The 21,383-nt window shown below is 38.3% G+C and overlaps 1 protein-coding gene across 1 annotated transcript in view; it reads right to left on the bottom strand.

Annotated features, from left to right (window-relative positions):
• Nucleotides 1-21,383, bottom strand: part of LOC122560127 (sterile alpha motif domain-containing protein 10-like) — a 124,373-nt gene that overhangs the window by 92,492 nt on the left and 10,498 nt on the right. The window contains exon 2 of the mRNA XM_043710400.1: nt 19,378-19,556. Within this exon, the coding sequence (XP_043566335.1) occupies nt 19,378-19,556 (179 nt within the window). The remainder of the gene's footprint in view (nt 1-19,377; nt 19,557-21,383) is intronic.

Here is a 21,383-nt window from a genome sequence, read left to right as displayed (position 1 = left end):
CATTGTGACATGCCTTATCCTGCCACCAACCGTAAACCATCTAATCACCAGTTCTTGATATTCAATAAAATTCCAATTGCTGAAACTCTTATCATCAACATCATGGAGTTACCACTCACCAAAAACTAAACTGGACCAGCAATACAAATACTGGAACTACAAGAACACATCAGAGGCTAGAAATTCTGCAGCAAGAAATTCACCTCCTTGTTCCTTAAACCCATTCACCATTAATAAAGTACAAATCAGGAGAATAGAATACTTTGCACTTGCCTGGATGAGTTCAGCTTTAGCAGCACGCAAAAATGTCAAAGCAGGAGCAAGTTACTGCAAATGCAGCAATCTGTACTGTAAACAACAAATGCTAGAGATCACAGCGAGTCAGATAGCATCCATGGAGAGACAGCAAGCTAACATTTTGAGTCCAGATGACTCTTCATCAGAGCTGCTCTTCATCAAAACGTTAGCTTGCTCTCTTTCCATGGATGCTGTCTGACTGACTACGATTTCCAGCATTTATCACTTAAGAATTTCAACACTATTCAGGACAAAGCAGACTGACTGAACAGTACCCCATTCATCACTTTATGCATTTACTTCCTCCAACATCAATACATTGTAGCAACAGTCTGTACTATCTACAAGGTACACTTAAACATCTTACTAAGTTTCTGTTGACAATACATTTGAAACCTACAGCCTCTACCACCTAAGAGAACAAAGGTAACGGACACATAGTAACATCACTTCCTGCAAGATCCTCTCCAAGGCACATACCAGCCTAACTTGGAATTGCATTGCCATTTCTTCAGTGTAACTGAGTCAATGTCCTAAGCAATAGCTTTGTGGGTGTACTTACATCAAAGAGATAAATATGCTTTAAGAAGTCACCTCATTACCATCTTCTCAAGGGTCATTAGGGATGGTCAATAAACACTAGCCTTGCCAGTGATGCTCAAATCCCAAGAAAAATGTTCTCTCAGATATGTTATGACCTGTTCACTTATATTGATAAGTCTTTGTCAGGCTTGGGGATTAAGAGATGCATAACAAAGACGAGCAGATTACTTTAAGGTCTAGATCAGCCATGAGTTATTTCAATGCTGGAACAGACTGAAGAGGCCAAATGGCCTACATCTGTAAAGAAAAATAGTACTGAAACATCAACCAGGACTCACCAAAATTAATATAGATTAATAATGATGTAGAATATAATGGTACTAAAGGGTAATGCAAATTTTCAGTTGATCAGAAATAACCAGCAAGAATTCATGAAGTTATTTCATTCCTGACAAAGCTGACAGATTTTTTTGAAAAGTGTCTCAAGTTGTGGACTGGTCATTCGCTTCATTTGAATTATTAGGTTAGTACAAGTGACGATGTGAGGAATGCTTCCTTGCTGATTGTCGGGAAAAAGGTTGGGGTGGCTAGGGTGGCAGTATGCAGTTTGCAATTCTTCAAATCTTTAACTTCCGAGAGATAGGTGTAGCTTCTACATTCTGAGAAATGCTCTGGAGCAGGCCTCAGATATACATTCAATCCCTGAACTCCAGTGGATTCTGTGGGGTATGGGTGATATGTAAGTTAGGGATTCTGCTGGTGAAGGAGCTTGAGAGGTTGATGGAGATACTCCTGCTTCTGTTGGTTCACAACGTGTGCTAGTCTGTACTCATCTTCCTGTAGATTGTCCAGATTCTCCATCCCTCAGAAACCCAGCTAACCAAAGTTAATCCTTCAGAGCAGTTTAAATCTGACGCTTCTAGCCTCATTAATATGTTAAATATGCTAAGACATACTGAGAGTGTATTGGCTGCTGTCCAGTCCTCATCCTACCTCAGTACTTCCATATTACTGGTTTCCCAATCATTCAAACCTTTTGCTCATATAAACATCTCATTCGCTTACAGTTCTGTCATTAGGTTTGTTGGATCTTGCAAGTTTCTATTTGAACATCTCCTGAAACAATAAACCGAAAGGTCTTCCATTCTTAAGAAGGTTCACTGGACCCAAAATGTTAATTCGAATTTCTCTACATGGATGTTGCTAGACTTGCTGAGTTTTTTTCCAGCAATTTTTGTTTTTGTTTTTGTTCCTGAAACAGCATTGTGTTTATGAACTATGAGTGAATGTGGGAAGAATGTGAGAGTGGGAAATGAACCCCTTTTACATGTGGAAGCATGAATTGGCTGAATTACAAAGAAGGTGACAAAAAAAAGCCAATCATTTGACTTATGAGTTACATAAGGAAAAAAATGTCAAAATGGGCCACAGTATGATCATGCTGCTGTGGCAGCAACACAAGGGCATAAACACAGAATTTGGACAGACCAGAAATTGAGATAAATGATTCAATCAGATCACAGTAGGAGTGATGATTGTGAAGCTTAGTGATGATGGAATGTTTGTGGACTTGCGGAATAAAGAAGTTTGAACATTAGTTGGAGTAAGGGCTTTTACAAAAAAAGGAGCTGTAGACAGCATTGATGGAGACATGAAAATCATTGTGATAGCTGAACAAAGTATAGATGACAGAGTAAGGCGCAATGTAAATAACAAAAAAGGATACATAAAATGAATAAGAACACAAGGACCAGAAATGTCCACATAACTCACGGATGAAAGTATCAATACCTCTCTTAAATAAAATCGTATATAAGAAAATGCAACATGCAATGACAAGAATTGATGTCTACGTTCATGGAAAATGTTCTCAGTCTGACTCATCTGTCTGTGAAAGTGATCAATAAGAGAAAGGAAGTAAAAAGATGCCAAGAGAGTCAGTAGAACATCTCCAGTGTGAAAATACATAAGACCTGTCAAAATCTAATAACAATGACCTAAATGTAACTACAGAAAATTGCAATAATTGTATCTAAGAGGCTTTCTCATAATTCATTTCCCACTGAAGATATTTTCCCAGGATAGCTCTAGGTTTGAATTTGTTATTCAAATGACAAGTAGAACAATAAAAACTACAGCAAGATATATCCTGCCCCAATACACCAATAATCTTGCATTCTTTCAACTGAGGCTGGAGGTTGGAGGTTATTTTTTAGGTCTCCAACAGTGCTGAATCAGCTCCAGGTTTCACATAATAATGGTACCATGAATCTACAACAGATATTACAAATCAAAAAACATCTGTGTTCAAAATCAATGGGTGCACAAGTAGCAAGATTATATTTCCAGAAGTAACCAATCGTAAAAATCAAAATAGGAAAAAGAGTGTTGATCTATTGTAAAACTGGTGGTAAATCTCAGATATTCTCTCTGGTTACTTTACTATACTATTTTTAACTATAATAAAAACTAGTTTTGAACAATACAATATAGCATATTCTAAGAAATATCCTTTTGAATGTGAAATTCAACTTAAAATGCTGCAGTAAAACAAATTATACAAATGTCATAAACAATGGGTCTGCAGTTATATTTTTATCTTATATTTTATAATGCCACTTGATTTTCTACATAACAGGATAAAGACAACAAAATCTAAAGTTGCTGTTTTTGATTGTTTTTGAAAAAGACTTTAAATGAGATCTAATATTTGTGGTATCTTCATTCTTGAGCCCATTGCTTGGCTCTGGGTCACAGTGACAGGAGGGACTCTGACTTTTCCTATTGACAATTATGGAGAAATCTTTAAACTTTCATTGTTGTGCATGTGGGTTTTTACCCTTTTCAAAATAGCTCCAGTCCATTAGAGTGCAAGTGGCATATGATGAACAAAATGGCTCTTTTTAAAATTCATTCACAGGATGTGAACTTCACTTGTTTATTACCCATTTATTACCTATCTCTAATTGCTCTTGAGAGGATGATGATGGGCTGCTTTTTTGAACCATTGCAGTCCATTGGGTGTCGATGCACAACAGTGCTGTTAGGTAGGAAGTTTCAGGATTTTGACAAAGAGTGTTAGTGAAGGAACAGGAAAAGAAGATAGTGAGAGGCTTGGAGAGAAATTTGCAGTGGTGATGTTCCCATGTATCTGCTGCCCTTGTCCTTCTAGATAGTAGTGGTTATGTGTTTGAAAGGTACTGTCTAAGAAGTCTTGGTGATTTTCTACAGAGTGAACTTTAGATATTACACACTGCTGCTAACTGTGCATCAGAGTCAATGAAGTGAATGTTTGTGGATAAGGTGTTAGTCAAATAGGTTGCTTTGTCCTGGATGATGTTAAATTTCTTGACTGTTAGCTAGTCAGAATCTTTTTCTCCGAGTAGAAATGTCATTTACTAGGGGCATAGGTTTAAGCTAAAAGGAGAGGAAAGTTTTTTACATGGAGTGGGTAAAGGCCTGGAATTCTGGAGCAGAGGAGCTGGTGGAGGTGGATACAATAGCAACATCTAAGTGCCATTTTGTCAGAAACATGAATAGGCAGGGAATAGAGGGATACGGACCGTGTTGAGGCAAATGTTTTTAGATTAGAAAGGCATCATGTGTTGGTGCAGTCCTGATGAGCTGAAGGCCCTGTTCTGTGTTGTACTGTTCTTGTTCTTTGCTGTTGCAGTTGTATTTATCCAGACAAGTGGAAACTAAGCCTAACACTCCTGACCTCTGCCTTGTAGGTGGTCGACAGGCTTTAGGTGTTCCTAGTCTCTGATCTGCTGTTGCAGCCATTGCACTTATATGGCTAGTCCAGTTCAGCTTCTGATCAATGGTATCTCCAGGGATGTTGATAATAGGGAATTCAGCAATAATAATTACAAGGGTGGCATGGTGGCTCAGTGGTTAGCACTACAGCCTCACAGTGCCAGGGACCTGGGTTCAATTCCCACTCAGGTGACTGTCTCTGTGGAGCTTGCACATTCCCTCTGTAACTGTGTGGGATTCCTCTGGTGCTCCAGTTTCCTCCCACAATCCAAAGATGTACAGGTTAGGTGAATTGGCCATGCTTAATTGCCCATGGTGTTAGGTTCATTAGTCAGGGGTAAATGTAGGGTAGGGGAATGGGTCTGGGTGGGTTACTCTCCAGAGGGTTGGTGTGGGCTTGTTTGGCCAAAGGGCCTGTTTCCACACTGTAGGGAATCTAATCTAATGCGAAAGAATGTCAAATGGTAATAATTACACTCTCTTTTGTTGGTAATCATTGCCTTGCACTGGATGGTGCGAATGTTAATTGCCATGTGTCAGCTCAAGCCTGAATATTTTTCAGATATTGCTGCATTTAAAAATAGACTGCTTACTATCCGAGGAGCAGTGAATGACACGGAATGTTTTGCAATCAATCACCAGCAAACAACCCTACTTCTGACCTTATGACAGAAAGAAGGTCATTGATGAAGTAGCTGAAGATAGTTGCACTGGGGAATAAACAGGTCCTTTTCAGAGTGGCAGGCAGTGATGAGTTGGGTATCAAAGGGTTCAGTGCTGGGACCCCAGCTGATCACAATGTACGTTAATGATTCGGATAAAGGAATTGAATGCAATATCTTCAAATTTGCAGGTGACACTAAGTTGGGTGGCAGTGTGTGCTGTGAGGAGGATGCTAAGAGGCTGCAGGATGACTTGGACAGACTGGCTGTGTGGACAAATAGTTGGCCAATGCAATATAATGTGAACAAATGTGAGGTCATTCACTTTGGTTGCAAAAACAGGAAGGCAGATTATTATCTGAATGGTGGCAATTTAGGAAGAACTGAGGTGCAACAAGACCTGGGTGTTATGTTGGACCAATCGATGAAGGTTAACATGCAAGTGCAGCAGGCGATGAGGAAAGCTTATGGCATGCTATTCTTCATAGTGAAAGGATTTGATTATCAGAGTGAGGAAGTCTTGCTGCAGTGATTAAGGACCACACCTTGAGTACTGTGTGCAATTTTGGTCTCCTACTTGGAGGAAAGACATTCCTGCTATTGAGGGAAAATGAGGTCTGCAGATGCTGGAGATCAGAGATGGAAATGTGTTGCTGGAGAAGCGCAGCAGGTCAGGCAGCATCTAGGGAACAGGAGAATCGACGTTTCGGGCATTAGTCGATTCTCCTGTCATTCCTGAAGAAGGGCTAATGCCCGAAACGTCGATTCTCCTGTTCCCTAGATGCTGCCTGACCTGCTGCGCTTCTCCAGCAACACATTTCCATCTGCTATTGAGGGAGCCTAGCAAAGGTTCACCAGACTGATTCCCAGGATGGCAGAACTGACTTATGAGGAAAGATTGGATTGACTAGACTTGTACTTGATGGAATTTAGAAAAATGAGGGGGATTTCATGGAAACATATAAAATCTTGATGGAGTGCTCATGCCAAATGCAGGAAACATATTCCCAATGTTTGGGAAGTCCAGAACTAGGGATCATAGTCCAAGAATAAGGGGTGAGCATTCAGGACTGAGACAAGGAAAAATTTCTTCACTCAAAAAGTTGTGAACCAGTGGAATTCTCTCCCACAGAACACAGTTGGACCAGTTCATTAGATATATTCAAGAAGGAGCTAGTTCATGGCCCTTGTGGAGCATGGAGAGAAAGCGAAAATGGATACTGAAATTGCACGATCGCCATGATCATATTGACTGGTGGTGGAGGCTCAAAGGGTTGAATGGCCTACTTCTGCACCTATTTTCTATGTTTCCATGTTGCTATTACCTTAAGGAACTCCTGCGGTGATTTCCTGGAGTTGAAATGACTAACCTCCATCAATCACAACCATTATCCTGCGTATCAGTTGTGGCTCCAACCAGGGGAGAGGTTTTCCTCAATTCCCATTGACTCCAGTTTTGTTAGGGTACCTTGATGCTACACTCAGACAAAGAGTGACTTGATGTCAAAATCAGTCATTTTCATTTCACTTCTGGAGTTCAGCTCTTTTGTCCATGGTTGGATCAAGGCAGTAATGAGATCAGGAGCTGAGTGGGCCTTACTGAACTCAAACTGGGTGTCAGTGAGCAGGTTATTGCTGAGTAAATGCCATTTGTTACACACAATGTACCTTTAACAAATCTGCAATGACTTTCTCTAATGGGTCCATATTTGTCCAAGCGTCTATTAATTTTGTTCTAACTTGTTGTTTCTAAAAGCTTTCCCAATGTTGAACTGACTGGTCTCTAGTAGACAACAATATAACATGAAAACTAAATTATTTGGTTTTATATTTAAGAACATTTGCTGGAAATAATAATTACTTTCTTAAAGATCTTAATTAGATCCATTATTGTTTTTGTCATCCATTGTAACAGCTCATTAAAGCAATGGAAAAGTGAAGGTTTGATTCCTTATGATATTACTAAATTAGAGTTGATGTATACAAAACATAATTGGAAACATAAGGTTTTTTCACTATAGCTGAAATCTTAGAGGAAATTTGAAAGAGATCTTCATGATTATCAAGAATTCCAATCACACATACTTTAACAAACTGTTTTCATTGATTGACCATATGGTAATGAATTGGTGAAAATTTAATATAAAAAATGCTAATGGAGACTTTAGAAAATGCATTTATGGAGAGGGAGGTTAGAGTGTAGAATTTTCTTGCAAAGAAGTATTGAAGCAGGATCCATAAATTATTTGAAAGGGAAATTTGATAGCTGATTAAAAAATAGAAATATGAAAGAGTATGAGCAGCAATCAGTAGTGTGGGATTAAACAGAATGGCTCATGTGGAGAAAAATATTGGAAAAGACTTAATGGGCTAAGCTCCAGTGCTGTACATTGTATGATTCTATGAATGTGCTACTCATTCGAACTGAAAAGAAGAAAGGATTCAATGTAGGATAGCAAAACAATTTTTGTGTAAAATATTGTATTTTATCAAGGAAGTGACAGCAGATCAACGGAACTGGATTTTAAGTTGCAATTCTGAATCAAAATCAAAAGCTTTTTAATGCAGGAGTTTTAAGTATAGATTCTGTGTATATTCCACAACATTCAAGATAAAACACATTATTCATTAGATTGGTTCCTGATGAATCAAAACATAAATATTTTGGAAGTTGAAGTTCGAGTCTAGGGATTGGATTTTTGCCAAAAAGAAGAGAAATAGGCATCTGGTCTTCTTTTTGTCAGAAACCTACCCCTTCTGGGAGTCGAACCGTATTTTGTATTACCAGGATGCCTGGATTAAAAGTTCAGTGATAATGTTACTAGGCCATTGCCTCCCCATATAGTGCTCGGTGTCTTCCTGAAAGAATTTGCTCTATTTTGCTTAAACCCAAGCAAAGATTCCCAAGAGTTTGAAAGAATATCTGATCTCTTCAGGAATCCTTGAGGAAATCCCTACACTTCTGGGATTCTTCAGTTGCAAAGGAGTTCCAGGTAAACCAGCCACTTCAGGAATCCAAACAAGTACATTATACAGATAGAGTCAAAGACAAATCCAGATCAAATTTAGATTGTTTCTGCCACCAAATGAATTATGAACTGGATTTGAACTGAACATTAACTGTGCAACTGTTATTATTTAACCAGAGATGGATTAAATAATCATTTTTCAATCCAATGTAGGTTTTTAAAAAGTAATTAGAAGAGTAGCTTTCGAGCTGACAGTGACAGCTTAGCATAGTCTTCGCAGATGTATTGCTTCTAGATCTCGTATAAATGCTGAGAAATCTTACTAAGTATCAAATTAGCATGTTATAGCTCTGTCTAAATTAGTAAATTGATCTGTTTGCCTTGGCTCTGTCTTAATACTGTTGCCTTTCAGTCAGATGGTCGTGCATTTAAGACTCCCTCTAGACATTTGAAAATATAATCTAGATTGGTCTTTGGTGCAGTACATCTTTTGGATGAGACTTAATATTGAACTGCCATTTATCTTCTCAGGTGGATGTAAAACATGCCATAGCACTACACAAAAATAAACAGGCAGATTCTCCCAGCATGCTAGTTAATATTTCGCCCTCAATCAATATCTGGAGGAGATAAATTTGGCCATTATGTCATTGCTATTTGTTAGACCCAGGTATGAACTAATTAGCTGCAGTGCTACCCATATCAGAACAATGACAATGTTTCAAAGCATTTACTTGGTTATAAAAAAGATAGTGAGATGGTCAAAGACTCTATACAAATGTAAATTCTTTAAAATAACCAAGTGAATTAATGGAAACAGTATGTTTAAATTGTCAGTGATTAATCTGTAATTTGTTTTAATTGCTTTGCAACATAGCAATGAAAAACTCCATTAATCTCTACCTTATTAGTTCTCTGCTTGTCAAAATCATATTTTCTAATAATCTATTTCTGGTGCACTGTAATGTAATAGTCTCCAGTGGTAATTATAATATTTTAAGATTCCATTATGTTTAAGTAATTTGGCTCAATTTAACATGCCCTACCTCAACGTTCTGCTAATCACAGTGACACCATTCCATCACTTGTGCTGCACAGAGTAGTGGAATTCATAATGCAGAAATCAGGATTTAACCTATCATCATTTTAGCCACATATTCTCTGTCTGGGGTTTATGTGTTGTTAGTAAGTATAAGATCAGAATGTCTATAATCAGAGACAAATTGGTCACCGAGGAGGTTGGTGGCAAACTTCACAACTGACCTCCTCTTATTGTCAACCTTTCAAGAAATGTTCAATCAGCAGTCACTGTCATCAGACGTGGGAGTTAGTAACCATTCTGGAGAAATAATTTCATCATGAAAGACTTCAGTATTTACAATGAGGTTGGACATGTTTCCTATGTAACATGTTCTATTGCAGAAAGCCTCTGGCAGTTCATTTCATATATGTACCACCATTTGTCTGAAAATGTTGCCCCTCAGCTTCCTTTTAAGTCTTGCCTCCTATTTCATTCTGGCCCTTCTTTTTCTTACAAAAGAAGGGAGCTTAGTATTTTTTAGAGGGAGATTCTGCTCAGAAATGCAAGGCTATACTTCCATTCTGATTGTTTTGTTTCATAGTACAGGTCAGTGGAAGACAAAGCATACCCCCCACTTTTGACAGCAGTCAGCTGACGTACTCTGATATTTGAAAATCCTGATAGCCACATTGACAGCTGCTGTCAAATTGTAAGTATGTAAGGGAAGTGTGATGTTAGGGTACCTAGAGAATAACATGCCAGATTGGTTGGAGCATGGATGCCATGTACATAGAGAGCCAGGGAAGGAGAATGCCAGCTGGGACCAGTCCTATATGGGAAGGGCATAGGTACCAGGTGGGATAGTAGATGGGTAGGTACAAGGGTGCCAAATCAGTTGGGTTACAAATGATACCACATGCTGGTGATTTTTTAAATTAAATATAACACCTGCATAGTAACTCATTGTCGAAGCTGCCAACAACCAACATATGAACTTCCCTCAATATTAGGGTGCCATCACTATATTAACTGATGTCTGGGATTTCTTGAAACTGCTTCTACTCATTTGTTATTCTCAATTTAAAAATAACATTTTCAAGATAAAATTAGGATCAAGCTAGCATAAGCAACAATGTTACATGGATATAAATCAAAATTTGCTCTTTGGCTAGTGATAAACACCAACATTGATGTGATGCAATCTGCAATATATGAAAACAGACAAAATACTATAAATAATCAGACCTCAATGATAAGAAAATTCGTTAAGACAAAAAGACAACCTAAGACAGTTTTTTGGCAGCAGTTTATGTTGAAATTGCCATCACAGTATTGCAATAAAGTAAATTGTTTAAGAATAAATAGGAATTTAGAATTAAATTGCATATCATCAATTATATTACTCACAAGATTATTCAATCATTTTACTTACAAGATCAAGTGCATAATTACAAGTTATTGAACATATGTTCCCAATCTTTTACGCATCTCATTTCATTATGTGAAAGTTTTATAAGTTTAGCAGAGAAGATAATAATTACTTTCCCAGAACATGATAGGTTTCATTGCTTTATTATTCTCTGCATGGGACTTCTGTGTCACAGTTAAAAAAAAACTTGCCTCGATTTTGTGACATCACTAATCACTTGCCACAGTTGGTCGATGATGGAGGAAGTAGACTGGGATTAAGGAAACTACATATAAGTATATCCTTATCAAATGCTTTGCTTATCCTAGACAGTCATGTAAACTAAAAATGGTGTGAAGCTTTTATGTGATCCATAAATTTATTTTGCTTTGTGTTTGCATGGTAAATCTTAACTCAAGGGCAAGTTATTGCATGAGCAAACATTTAGAGTGATATCATGTCAAATGGTAGCATCTTTACTTTTAATTGCTCCTGGATGTCAGGAGTGCTGACAAAGCTATATGTTTATTGCTGTTTCTATTTGGCCTGAAACTAATAAGGCTGTTCCTTTTTCTTGAGGGGGTGCAGCCTTTGAAAGCCGGATGTTGCTGAGCAGTTTAAATCATATAGAGAAAAGGAAATCATGTCTCCGTTAAACTTTAATACTATTTTATTGTGATGTTTCATCTATCACTGTAAATAAGCATATACATTTGACTCACTGTCGTATTGAAGGAATGCTACATTATTGGAGGCGTGGTCTATTTTATATAATATTAAACCAAAGGCATGACTTAGTCTACCTGTTAGGTGGTGTAACAAATCTCACAACACTATTTGGACAAGTTTAGGAAATTCTCCTGGTAGAGTACACGGGCAAACTTTATGACTTTATGCAGACAATGACCGTAATTTTGCTAGTGGGATGTCAGGGATGGAAGAAATTGACAAAACACTATTTAAAAGCATCTTATTACCTTTCTTTATATTAGTTTTGTCTTTAATACATATATTGAAGACTATGTTAAAAGTCAGAAAAGTTAACAGTTGTGGTTTATACTCAGATGTTTGTTGAAATCATCAGTTGGAATGAATTAATACATCATGTGCTCCCATCTAAAATTACTTCATTCAAGCTACTGTTGAGAATAAAAGATCATTGTATTTTTCACAGAGCATAAGGCATTGGCCTTTGCATCACAGTAACAACATGAATATTGTGATTTATGATGGAAGGATGACTGCAGTCTTTTAATGTAAAGTTTAAGCAGTTTAGCATTTTGAAGAAATCCTGCAATTATGCAAATTCGTTATATTCTAGCTTGACATATCTGGCATGCAGTAAAGAGCCAAAAAATATAGAGGTACAACTTAATAGATTTTATTTTGTCGGTCAAAAGCCCATGTGTTTCCTGTTGAGGAAAACAAGTCGGCTGAGAGAAACAGCTTTGACATGAGCAATCAAGAGTCCAGAGAAAGTGTGTCCCTGTTAGGATGAAGGGCAAGGCTGTTAGATGTAGGCAATGCTGGATGACCAAGGAAATTGAGGTTTTAGTCAAAAAAAAAACAGAAGCATGTGTCAGGTATGGACAGCAGAGATTATATGAACCCCTAGAAAAGAATAAGGGCAGTAGAAGTGTACTGATGATTGAAATCAGGAGGGCAAAAGAGGACATGAGATAGCTTTGGCAAATAAGGTTAAGAAGAATCCAAAGGGGGATTCTACAAATGCATTAAGGACAAAAGAATAATTAGGGAAAGCGTAGGGCTGCTTAAAGATCAGCAAGGCCTGGCTATGAGTATTTTACATCAATGTTTACTGTGGATATGAACACTAGAGGACATGGGGAAATAAATAGTGACATCTTGAAAAATGTCCATAGTACAGAGGAGAAGGTGCTGGGCATCTTAAAATGCATAAAGGTGGATAAATCCCAGGTCTTGATCAGGTGTACCCTTGAACTTTTGGGAAGCTTGGGAAGTGTTTGCTAGGCCCCTTGCTGAGATATTTATATTATCCAAAGCCAAAGGTGAGGTGCCAGAATGAAGGTTGGCTAACTTGGTGCCACTATCTAAAAAAGGCAAGAAGGAAAAGGCAAGGAGTTATAGACCGGTGAATCTGACATCAGTGGTGGGCAAGTTGTTGGAGGGGATTCTGAGAAACAGGATTTATAAGTACTTGAAAAGGCAAGGACTGGTTGGGGATTTCAATATGGCTTTGTGCGTGGGAATTTATGTTTCATTAACTTGATTTTTTTGAAGAAGTAATGAAGAGTGATAAGGCAGAGCGGGTGGACATATCTATTGTGACTTCAGTAAGTAGTTTGACAAGGTTCCTTGTGGTTGACCACTTAGCAAGGTTAGTTCACATGGAATACAAGGAGAACTGGCCAGTGTTCTGTTGGTCTACTGCTTTTTGGCATTTATATAAATGTTTTGGATGTGAACATAGGAGATATGGTTAGTAAGTTTGCAGATGACACCAAAATTGATCATGTAGTGAACAGTGAAGAAGGTTACCTTACAGTGCAACGGGACCTTGATCAGATGGGCCAATAGGCTGAGGAGTGGCAGATGGAGTTTAATTTAGATAAATATGAGGTGTTGCATTTTGGAAAGGCTAATTAGGACAGGACTTATACTCTTAATGGTAAAGTCTTGCGGAGTGTTGCTGAACAAAGAGACTTTGGAGTGCAGGTTCGTAGTTCCTTGGAAGTGGAGTCACAGGTTGACAGGATAGTGAAGAAGGCATTTGCTCTGTTTGCATTTATTGGGCAGTGCACTGAGTATAACAGTTGGTTGTCTTGTTGCAGCTGGAGAGGACATTGGTTAGGCCATTTTTGGAATACTGCATTCAATTCTCATCTTCCTGCTATGGGAAGGATGTTGTGAAACTTGAAAGGGTTCAGAAAGATTTTCAAGAATGTCATCAGGATTGGAGGTTTTGTATGGAATGAACTGCCAGAAGACATGGTAAAGACTGAAACAATTACAACATTTAAAGGCATCTGAATATGTATATGAAATGTTTAGAGGGTTATGGGCCAAGTAGTGGCAAATGGGACTAGATTAATTTAGGATATCTGGTTGGTATGGATGACTTGGACCGAATGGTCTGTTTCCGTGGTGTACATCTCCATGACTCTATGACTCTAAGTGAGTGACTTATTGGTGACATATTTAAGAAATAAGGAGAATTAGCATAATCAATCTTCATCTGCCTTTGGGAGATTAACTAGTGGAACGTAAGGGTCCAACAATAAGTAACTGAGTTATACAGGTCGGAAACTCACAGTTTCAATCTAACTATTTTAATCAACTGTTATGGACCAGGCCAGACCCCCTCAAAACATTTCAAGATTGTAGACCAGACCCTAACTTTGCTAGTTGTTTTAAGCAGGTGTGAAGTGGATATTCCAGGAAAGATGCAGCTGGTCAAACCACTTAGTTTTAAACAAAATAGAATTTATTTATAAGATTACTGAATGAAACGCAAACAAAAGAGACCAGAATACTGAATAACTTAACCTATCCGAAAACCCAAAAGATTATCCCAATTTAACGATGCTGTTCCAAATTCCCACAACAATCCCCATAAACACCCGTTGACAAAAAAGGAAAAATCAAACACAGTGTCTTACAGGAGACAGAGAGGTGGCAGCATGGAGCACTCTCTTCCATGTAGCTGTTTCTTGGATCAGCAGCCTCAAACTGACCTGACTGCTTTCGGTGAACAGCCAGGCTGTTAATAAAAAACAAATCAAACCAAACCAGAGTAAAGCTGAGCTGGGAGAACTGGCCACTGCCCTTTCATTGTACAAGTGTTTCTTTTCTAAAAACTTGAATGCATTCTCAAGTAGATCAACACCAGACATTTCAGAGTCAGTATCTTTACGACCTCCTGAAAAAAACAAGGACAAGCTAACCTTGCTAAAGGAGCAGTATCATCACACAACCTACTCAGACAGGTTTTGACACACTTCAAGAACAGGTGGACCTGAACCCAGATCTACTAACTCAGAGGTAGAGACACTGCCACTGCATGCAATGAATCTGCAATCTGTGCTGAATTAATTAATTGTGAACATGAAACAGACCTTAGTATGTGAAGATAGGGAAGGAAAATATGGTATATTTCCCTATTTTAATTACTATGTATTAGTGCTTAAAGTACATCCCCGTGGTCTCCATTCGGTAATCCATAATGGCAATTCCTAATGTACCTTCTGGACTGGGCTGTTTGCTAAATATTCTGGATCAGTGGTGCTGGAAGAGCACAGCAATTCAGGCAGCATCCGAGGACAGGCAAAATCAAGGACAGAACGCCCCTGGTGCTCACCTTCCACCCTACCAACCATTGTTTTTACCTCCTGTTTGCTAAATATGTTCAGCCATGAGGAATGAAAAGGTATTCCAAGATCAGGGATTTTTTTTTTCTGTCTATAATATGGGTAATGTTTAGCCAGGCTTAGTACAATTTAAATATTTTCACATTTCCAAATGTAAAATGCTTGAAGTACAGGTTCACAATCCTTTATCCGACATGCTCGAGACCAGCTGGTTTTCGGAATTCAGAATTGTTCGAATTTCAGAATAAGTGACAGTTTGATGGTGAATTTTTAAAAAATCTTACCAGAGGAGCAGACTGACTGAGTAAAACGCGGCTTGGGACAGAATTGAGGCCTGCCAGCGCCAAGCCACGCCCATTCACGTCACATCTGAGTGACATACATCGAGTGGGTGTCGACTTGGGTTAACTGCTTGCATGCCAAACAACCTTGTTAATGAAAAAACTTCACAAAAAAACCTTAGGACTTTAGAACTTTTCGGATTGCCGGATTTCGGATAAAGGGTTGTCTACTTGTATTTGCACAGCTAATGTTTAATCTCAGTAACTAACTTAACAATAAAGCCAATCACTGGTCACACCTAAACATCGCTGGGCCCAAAATCAATGTAGAATTTCATCAGAAATAGGGTTAGAGGTTGAAAGAAAATGCATGATTATTGAATTGCAACATTTGGTTCGAGATTGCCATGTTTTAAAATTATTACAGCTGCAGAGACAGTAAACAGAAATGTGGAGCAAAAAAGAAATGAACAAAGAGAGACAAGTAAGGAAGTAAAGACAAAGCCAATATAGATCAAGATTATGAGGAAGGATAGTGACAGAGAAAAAAATGCAGTGAAAAAGAATTGGAAGAAAAGAGGTCCAAAGGATGAAATAAATAATTAGATATAGAAATAGGGATTAATATCTGAATAGTTGTGGTTGTGTTCACCAAGCTGGGAATTTGTGTTGCAGACGTTTCGTCCCCTGTCTAGGTGACATCCTCAGTGCTTGGGAGTCTCCTGTGAAGCGCTTCTGTGATCTTTCCTCCGGCATTTATAGTGGTTTGAATCTGCCGCTTCCGGTTGTCAGTTCCAGCTGTCCGTTGCAGTGGTCGGTATATTGGCTAGTTACCAACTAGCCACGAAACGACACGACCAGCTATCCTTAGTAGCCACACACGCAGATGACAAGCAACATGAATTCGACATGGGACAACACTACTATTATAGGACAAGCCAAACAGAGAACAGCCACGGAATTCCTAGAGGCATACCTGAGCTGCAAATCTTCTCACAAACTTTGAATATCTGAGTAATGTGAAATATGCAAAAGAAGTAAGAAGTGGGAAATAAATTGGTGTCAAAAGTGTTAATTTGTCATAGAATCATAAAATAATTGAATTCCTACAGTGCAGAAAGAGTCCATTTGGCCTACAGGGTCTGCAATGATCCTCCAAAGAATATTCCACCAGACCAGAGACCCTTCCACCCTATCCCCATTACCTCACATGTCCCATGGCTAATCTATCTATCCTGCATATCCTTGGACACTACAGGGTAATTTAGCATTGTTAATCCATCAAAACTGCACATCTTTAGTCACTCTAACCTTGGAATGCCCTACATGTGATTTCAGATCCACAGTGTGATGGATGACTCTTAACTGTACCTGAAGTGCCTAGCAAGACTTACAGTTATATCATATCACTCAAAAGGTTAGTAAGTATAAAATCAGGCAGACCACCTGGTACCAACCTAGGAAATAGAAACAACAAAGGCATACACGGCCCAGGCCCATTCAACATAACAAAATCTGCCTCATGAGCATTTTCGGATTTGTGCCAAAATTGGAAAAACTGTCCTTTGAGCAAGTTAAGTAACAAATTGGCAAAGTCATACTCAGCAAATTGTACTTTCCTGCAAATGTCCCAGGTACCTCCATAAGCAACCCTGGATACATCCTGTCCCACATTTACTATTGTACAACATCACACTCAAGAGAGAGAGGCCCCAAGAGTTCGCAAAGTCTCATGGCATCAGGTGGAATATGACCAAGGAAACATCTTGTAGAGCATCATTTAACACCCTCCATCAGACAATATTGAACACCACTTGAAAGGAGCAGTAGGTATCAAGTCCACAGAATTGCCATGATTAAGTGTGACTTGGTCACACCACTACTGACTAAACGGGCTGGGTCCGAAGGGACATAGCTACCAGACTGGGCGTGTGTCAGGTGCTGAGAGAACCAACAATGGGAGCTAAACCTCATCATCACCCATCTAACTGTCACAGATGCATATGTCTATGACAGTACGGTTACAAGTACCACATAGGTCTTGTCGCAATGGAGCCCTGTCAAATTGAAAGCACAAGGCACTTTCCATTATGCGGTGTAGAAATACCATCACGCTAAGTGGGATAAACTCAGAAAAGGATTCAGCTGAAAACTAGATATTTATAAGGTCAATAAGCCACATCGGAATGGAATTATATTTAACCACAATCAGCAACCTGTTAGACCTGCTATCCCTCATTTCTTGGCCATCAAACCAGGAGACCAACCCCGGGTCAAAGAAGAGAATATGCAATGAGTTGTTGTCTCAAAATTAAAAATGAGCTGTCCATCTGGTGAAGCTGCAACACTAGACTCCACACATGCTTAACAGCAGAAGCAGCACGATAGACAAAGGTAAGCAAACCCACAAGCAATGAATTGTTACAAACCTCTGCAGTTCAGCCATAATGATTGTGAGTGATGGTGGATAATTTAATAACCAACTAGAGGAGGAGGCTTCAAACGTCTTCTCATCAGCAACATGAGGAAGCTCAGAAAGTGAATGCAAAGTATAATGGTGAAGATTTTGCAACCAGCTTCAGGCAGACTTGCTGATTAGATAATCCAATTCAGCCTCCTCCTAAGATCCACAACCATAATAGAAGCCAATCTTCAGAAAATTTGATGCACTTCACATGAAATCAGCAAAAGTGCAAGCCACTAAATACAGTAAAACTTTGAATACTGACAGCATCCCAGGACTTAACTCCAAAACTGTTCATGACTTTGTCAAGCTATTCCAGGAAAGCTACAACACTAACATCTTTCTGACAAGGTATAAAAATTGCTGAGGATGATATTTAGCCTTGTACTGTAAGTGACAAGTATCAGTCATGCTCTATAAATGCTGATCAATGAACATCTCCAGCAACATATCAGTATTGACCAGAAACTAAATTAGACCATCCACATAAAGAATGTGACTTGAAAAACAGGCCAAAGGTTAGGAATTCATCAGCAAATAACTTTATAACTGCTTGTCTAATGCCTGTCAATCATCTATAAGGTAAGAGTGAACATTATAATCTGATACTCCTGAATTGCTTGGATGATTGGAGCTCCAATACATTTGAGAAGTTCAACACCATCTAAGACAAAGCAGTTGTTTGATCAATATCCACTCACTATCTTAAGATCATTCCTTTCACTACTGGTGTAAAAAGTAATATCACAATAGTCCTATTTTCTCATTAAAGGCAGGTAACTGGCACCTCAGGCAACAGGAGAGGTTGAGAAGGACAGTCCTTCATGTTAATCTCAGCTGGTACTAGAATTGAGTTCATACTGTTAGAGTTACTCTGCATCACAAACCAGCCATTCAGCTGATTGAGCTAACCAGGTAGCTTGCAGCTATTTTGTTGAAGACAAAAGCATATAGACAATAAATGCTGGCCTTTCTAATGACATTCATATCCCACAAGCTAATTTATAAAAAAGAAGGCTTAAATGACAGTAAAAAATTACAGAACTCTTTTTGAGCAACCTCAGTGATTTTCCATTTGTTAAGTCACTTACCATCTCGCATAAATGGGTAGAATAAACATGATAAACATGCCACTCATTTCTAACTTAATATTGAAATTGGAGTTCTATTTATGCAATTATATATTCATTTGCACACTGAAGATAACACAGGCTGCTGACTGAGGAATCATCAGCGGAATCTACCCAAAGCTATAATGCCCAGAGCACCATGGTAAATGATCTATAAATGATCTGAACACCATTTCTATGTCACTACAGCCCTGCTTATAACAGATGAAGAGAGTTAACATCTCTTCTTATATTTCTTTCAATCCTGGTTAGCAATAATATTAACAGATCAGACAAGATCTTCCAATGTTATCAAATGATAGGTCCTTCCACTTACAAGATAAAATTATGCAGTGTTTTGCTAAACCTCTTTGTTACCTTATATATCAAACATAAGTTAACAAATCCATGATGTATCTCTGTAGACTGCAGAGTATCAGTCTGCAAATTAAGTATAGTACTAGACAACATGGTTGACAAAAATGAAACAATAAGAACATGCAAATTCTTCCAGCTACCTGAATATTTTCCGTTCCTGGCTGCTGTAACAGTTTTATGTTCCTGCCTCCAGCTGTCCGTTGCCCTCTCCCATCATTCCAAGGAAGATTTTCGGCATCATCTTGCAGCCTGCAGTTTAGATCATCTGTTGACTGACTTTGTTCTAGAGCATTTCGGCAAAAGCTGAAATGAGAAGCCGCTGAAAATTGGGGAAAAAGTGAAATGCATGAAATAACGAGGAGATGCTTTGTCACTTTTTTTGCATTCATTTACACAGAAAGATTAACTGTATGGCAATCATCAACTAAATAATAAAGCATTTCAAACTCAACCACTGAAATGAAACCACAACACTATCTAATATAGCTTTCAGCCATTTAACCATTCCAGTTATCCTCGGTGTTCAAGGCTAGAAAATGAGAAATCATTCCCAGGGACTCCTGAAAAGAATTTGTGTCAACATTCAATGAAATCAAGATCAGGTACAGCTACAATATGTTGCATGGTCAAATAGCTGATCAACACTCATTATCAATGAAAATGCATGAGAAGTACTGGAGGATTGGCAGAATCCAAGCAACCCCTGACCCTTCAGGAGAGAGAAGAAGGAAATTGCAGATGAAGAAAAACATGTGTGTGCAAAATACTAAATTACTCAATTCTTTAGCACACAATTGATGACCTCAAGGAAAACCATTCATTGTTGAAATCATAAGTGAAATTTATACATTGCTATGACTTTTTTCTAAATGTTTCCAGAAGAAGCAATACTGACAGTTCAGATTAACTTGCCCACATTGCTCAATATAAGAGGAAGTTGTATTGAATATGAACAGTAAATGATGGATCAAGCCATTAGTGATCGAGGTTTGTTACATGTAAAGAAAAAAAGGCGTAAAATATCAATTGCAAGAATAGTTCTTACTCTACTGACTCATAAGTATAATTGATATTTGACAACATGCAATTTAGCATCAGAACAAAGTGTAAAATTCCATATGTCCTATCATCTGACATTGTTTACCATTAGTTTTATCATTAAATAGCTAAAAGGTTGTGCACCCAAAAGCACATTCAATATTAAATTAGAGAAAAGTATTAAACTTGAGAAGGCTGGGATTTCCAAATATGATTAAATGTATTTCTGAAAGTTTCATCACAAAACTTGACCCCATTCATCTGGCCATTAGTCTATCCTTGTGACACACTACCTTCCTATGCCAATCAAAAACAAAAATGACTCATTCACCAATTGGATGATGTTTGCTTGCCTGCCCATTTTCAATATTGATATGTCTGGTAAAGAGAAACATTGAAGGAAATGATGAAAAAGCCATTTTTTAAAATGTCCGTAAGTTTTCTCCAAGGTTGCATGGAGTAGTGTCTTGGAGGTTGATCTTCAATTCCTAGACACACCATGAAATCCTGGAGACTTAGCAACTCCAGTGATCTGGCTAATGTTTTGGACCTGTACAACTGCTAATTCATAATAATGCAAAACTACAAGTTGCAGTGCACTCATTTGCTGATGCCAAGAGAATGCTGAAGAGAATTATCAAATCAATAAATCTCTATTATAGTCTGCCAGAAGTGTAAGAGTATCAAGAAGACAAAATACCAAAGAGTCAACTGCAAGATTTTGGCATTATTTCAAAAATAACATTTTAAATCTCGAGCAGAAACTACTATTTGGAAATGATGTAAAACACCAAAGTATTCATTTTATGAATAGCAATCCATAATTATTTTCATAAACAAAGCAGTGTTAATATTGCCACTAGGATCGTATTCAGTGCACAAAAACAGAAATTGCTGTAGAAACTCAGCAGGTCTGGCAGCAGCTGTGCAGAGAAAACAGAGTTAACATGTCTAATGCAGTGACCCTTCTCAAACAATCCTGGTAACATCCTTGCAGATGATACAAAGATAGGTAGAGGGACAGGTAGTATTGTGGAGGTGGGAAGGCTGCAGAAGGATTTGGACAGGTTAGAAGTGTGGGCTAAGAAATGGCAGATAGAATACAACA

This window comes from Chiloscyllium plagiosum, chromosome 20 (assembly GCF_004010195.1).
Source record: "Chiloscyllium plagiosum isolate BGI_BamShark_2017 chromosome 20, ASM401019v2, whole genome shotgun sequence".
Taxonomy (NCBI): Eukaryota; Metazoa; Chordata; class Chondrichthyes; order Orectolobiformes; family Hemiscylliidae; genus Chiloscyllium; species Chiloscyllium plagiosum.
This window is presented reverse-complemented; position numbering and strand designations above follow the sequence as displayed.